Raw genomic sequence first — 3,131 nt, 5'->3', positions numbered from 1 at the left:
CTCAGCCTTGTGCTGCTGTTTCATCTACTGCTTTCTGGTAGTTCTTTTCTCAGCCTTGGACAGTGTCCTATACACATACACAGGCTCTTAGCCAAAGGTTCAGCTGAGCTTCAATGCAGATCCCTGTAGGTTCCTCTCCTGTAGCTCTCCGTCCCTGAAATTTGCAGGGTTCTGTCCTGCAAATTTCAGCTGCTCTGGCCTCCATGAGCCCCAGTCTCTGTATCTTCTCCTCAGTGGGGATGTGGGGCGCTGTTGTGTTTCCTCTGCCTGTCCCACTGTCTGGAAACTGCCTCCAGGCTGCAAGAGGGGCAGTCATAGGGCTTAACTTCCGTGCTTTCCCTCCTCTCAGGGATCGTAGTCCGGTGCTGCCTGTCATCCAGAGTCGGAAAACTGCTGTTTCGTACAGATTGTCTAGTTGCTAGATGTTTAATGTGAGAGAAACCTGGTCCCTGTTATTTTTCATTTGTGGAAATCATTATGATTTCTAAAAGTGTCTTTGGGAGAAAGAAACACTCTGGAATTTATATCTTTAGAAATGTTCATTTCGACAGTCTGAAATTTATACTTCAGAAATGTCCATGTGGCAATACTGTGTTCAAGAGGAGAGAGCGCCCTTTGAAAGGAAGATGTGCGAATGATGCAGGAGTCACGTGGTGAAGCCTTACATTAAAATGGTGGTGGTGGAATGGAGATGCGGGAACACACATAGTTTTGTAGGAAAAATGGACAAAACTTAGGAGCTGCTCGGCATGTGGGGTACAGGTGGGGAAGAAGTCCAAGGTAACTAACATTCTGAGGTTAGTGGCAGAGTGGTGCAATTAAAAGTGGAGGAGTGAAAGATTACGACATTATGTTAATTTTTAATATCATGATCTATTACATATTATAGGAGATGGTGACAGAAATGTTTTCTGGCCCTTGTGTAGCCATGGAGATTCAACAGAATGACCCTACAAAGACATTTCGAGAATTCTGTGGACCTGCTGATCCTGTGAGTTATAGCTTCAAATATTAAGTTCATTCTAGTAACTCTCTTAACTGGTTTGATAGTTTGCTCTTTAAAAGGAATAATACAAATGTGAATATAATAGACAAACATTTTCATTCAAAATAGCATTTTTACCTAGTTTTTTATATAATACTCTAAGAAAAAGTGAGATTTTTATTAACCTAGTGACAATGCAAAATGGGCAGAAACATTTATTGTGGTGTTTTCTTTTATTGTTTCTTCTTGCTAAATTGTCTAGGTAAGTAAATTTATCCAGCCCCATAGTAGAAATTCTCCAAGGTATTAATCGTCCTTTGCTATCGGGAGGCCGTAATTAAGCTCTCAGCGTAAACAATATTGACAGGGTGGCCTCATACCAGATCCGTAAATATGTGGAATAGGATGACTAGGAAACTTAATATTCTCTCCTGTACCTTTCAACATGCTCTGGGTTTTCTTCATATGGACATTCAGTGGTGACGGGGGCAGAAAGAAGTTGAAAAGCAGAGGTAGCATTATACACATGAGAAATCTCCATGCAAATGTTATACGCAGGGCAGGATCATGGGAAGTCTTATACATTTACTCTCTTTCCTTTATTTCACTATCAATTGTAAATAGTTTATTGAAAACAAGCAGCCAATTCAGTTCAGTTTAATTCAGGTGGCATTTATTGAATGCCCTTAGATGTAAGACAGTAAGTTAGCAGCGCCTATTTAGAAATGAACTTGTGTGAAGGTGCTACTAGGTTCATCCCTGTAGGGGAGAATGATACACCAGTTCTCAATGATCGAAAAGCGCACGCATAAAGATCTTTTAGAACACTTACAGAGAAACATATAGATAAGTCCTAGAATATCGTTAGTTCAGGTAAAATAAAAATGTTAAAGGATTGTTCAGTGAAAGAGCAATTAATAAGGCCTGGAAGTAACTGAGTCATTTAGGGACAATAAAATGGCTCTTTCAGTTTGGCCTCAGTGCTTGTTTGGTTCATTTTCTTCTTCTTTTCCCCTCCCTTTCTTGCCCTTTTTTTCCCACCCCTCTAGCAAGTAGGTATTGAATGCGTACTGTATGCCAGTCACTATGCTAGGCGCTCCTAGGTTTATATTAGTGATCAAGCAAATACTGTCCTTATATTTGAGGGACATGTGATGTCCTCTAGGAGGGAGAATGGATAATTAAATAACAGTCTCACTTGAAACTGCCAGAGGTAGCCATCTGTACATGTATTGTATTATAGTAAAGTAATTTAGAAATTCCTTCCTTCCCTTATCTGGAGAGAGACCCTGGGTTACAATACATGTAAATATAATTAGTGCTTGGGAGCGTGCCGAGTACCTAATGGCCATGCCATAAATGGTTAATATACCACCTTACTACATGTTAGAGTATTCTGAGCCTGACTACATACTCACCTTTACCAGTGTGTTGTGTATTTTCATAATGTTTCATATTTTCCTAATCTTTAATTAGCATCCTTTCATTTCAGCTGGAAGAACCCCTTCAAGCATTTCTCGTAAGGCAGGTTTAGTGTTGGTGAACTCTCAGCTTTTGTTTGTCTGGGAAAGTCTTTATCTCTTTCATTTCCGAAGGACAACTTTGCCTGGTTGCATGTTCTTGATTGGCAGATTTTTTTCTTTAGGCACTTTGAAAATGTTACCCCACTCTCGTGGCCCATCTGATTTCCTCTGAGAAGCCACCGATAGCTTTATGAGGACTCCCTTTTTTTCTTGCTGCTCTTCAGAGCCTCTTTTTGGGTGAAGAGCATTGTCAGCAGAGGGAACGGCCCATGTTGGGCCCTGGGCAAGGCGCTTGCTCAGAGGTAATTCAGGAGTCAGTGGAATGAGCCAGGCACAGAGAAGGGCCGAGAGGTAAGGGTTGGGGCGGATCCTGGAGACCCTTGCAGTGACTTGAGGTTTCGCTCTGCGTGCATGAGACCATTCATTTTTGAAGAGCGTGAACAGAGTAGTGACATGATTAGACTTTCAGAAGGATAATTCTGACTGCTACGTATGAATAGTCTCGGGAGACACGGGTGGGAGTTGTAGTCCAGGCCCACGATGATGATGACGTGGACCAGGATGCTGGCCGTGGATGTGCTGAGAAGCAGCCCGGTGGTGTTGGCCGTGGATGTGCTGAGAAG

The 3,131-nt window shown here is 42.0% G+C and overlaps 1 protein-coding gene across 1 annotated transcript in view; it reads left to right on the top strand.

The window, feature by feature from the left end:
- The window catches only part of NME7 (NME/NM23 family member 7), a 151,542-nt gene that overhangs the window by 74,752 nt on the left and 73,659 nt on the right, over positions 1–3,131 (top strand). The window contains exon 11 of the mRNA XM_019647564.1: positions 890–991. Coding sequence (XP_019503109.1) covers positions 890–991 — 102 coding nt within the window. The remainder of the gene's footprint in view (positions 1–889; positions 992–3,131) is intronic.

The sequence above is a fragment of the Hipposideros armiger genome, unplaced genomic scaffold (genome assembly GCF_001890085.2).
Source record: "Hipposideros armiger isolate ML-2016 unplaced genomic scaffold, ASM189008v1 scaffold_6, whole genome shotgun sequence".
NCBI classification, from domain to species: Eukaryota; Metazoa; Chordata; class Mammalia; order Chiroptera; family Hipposideridae; genus Hipposideros; species Hipposideros armiger.
The sequence above is the reverse complement of the archived record's forward strand: the minus strand, read 5'-3'. Positions and strand labels throughout refer to the sequence as shown.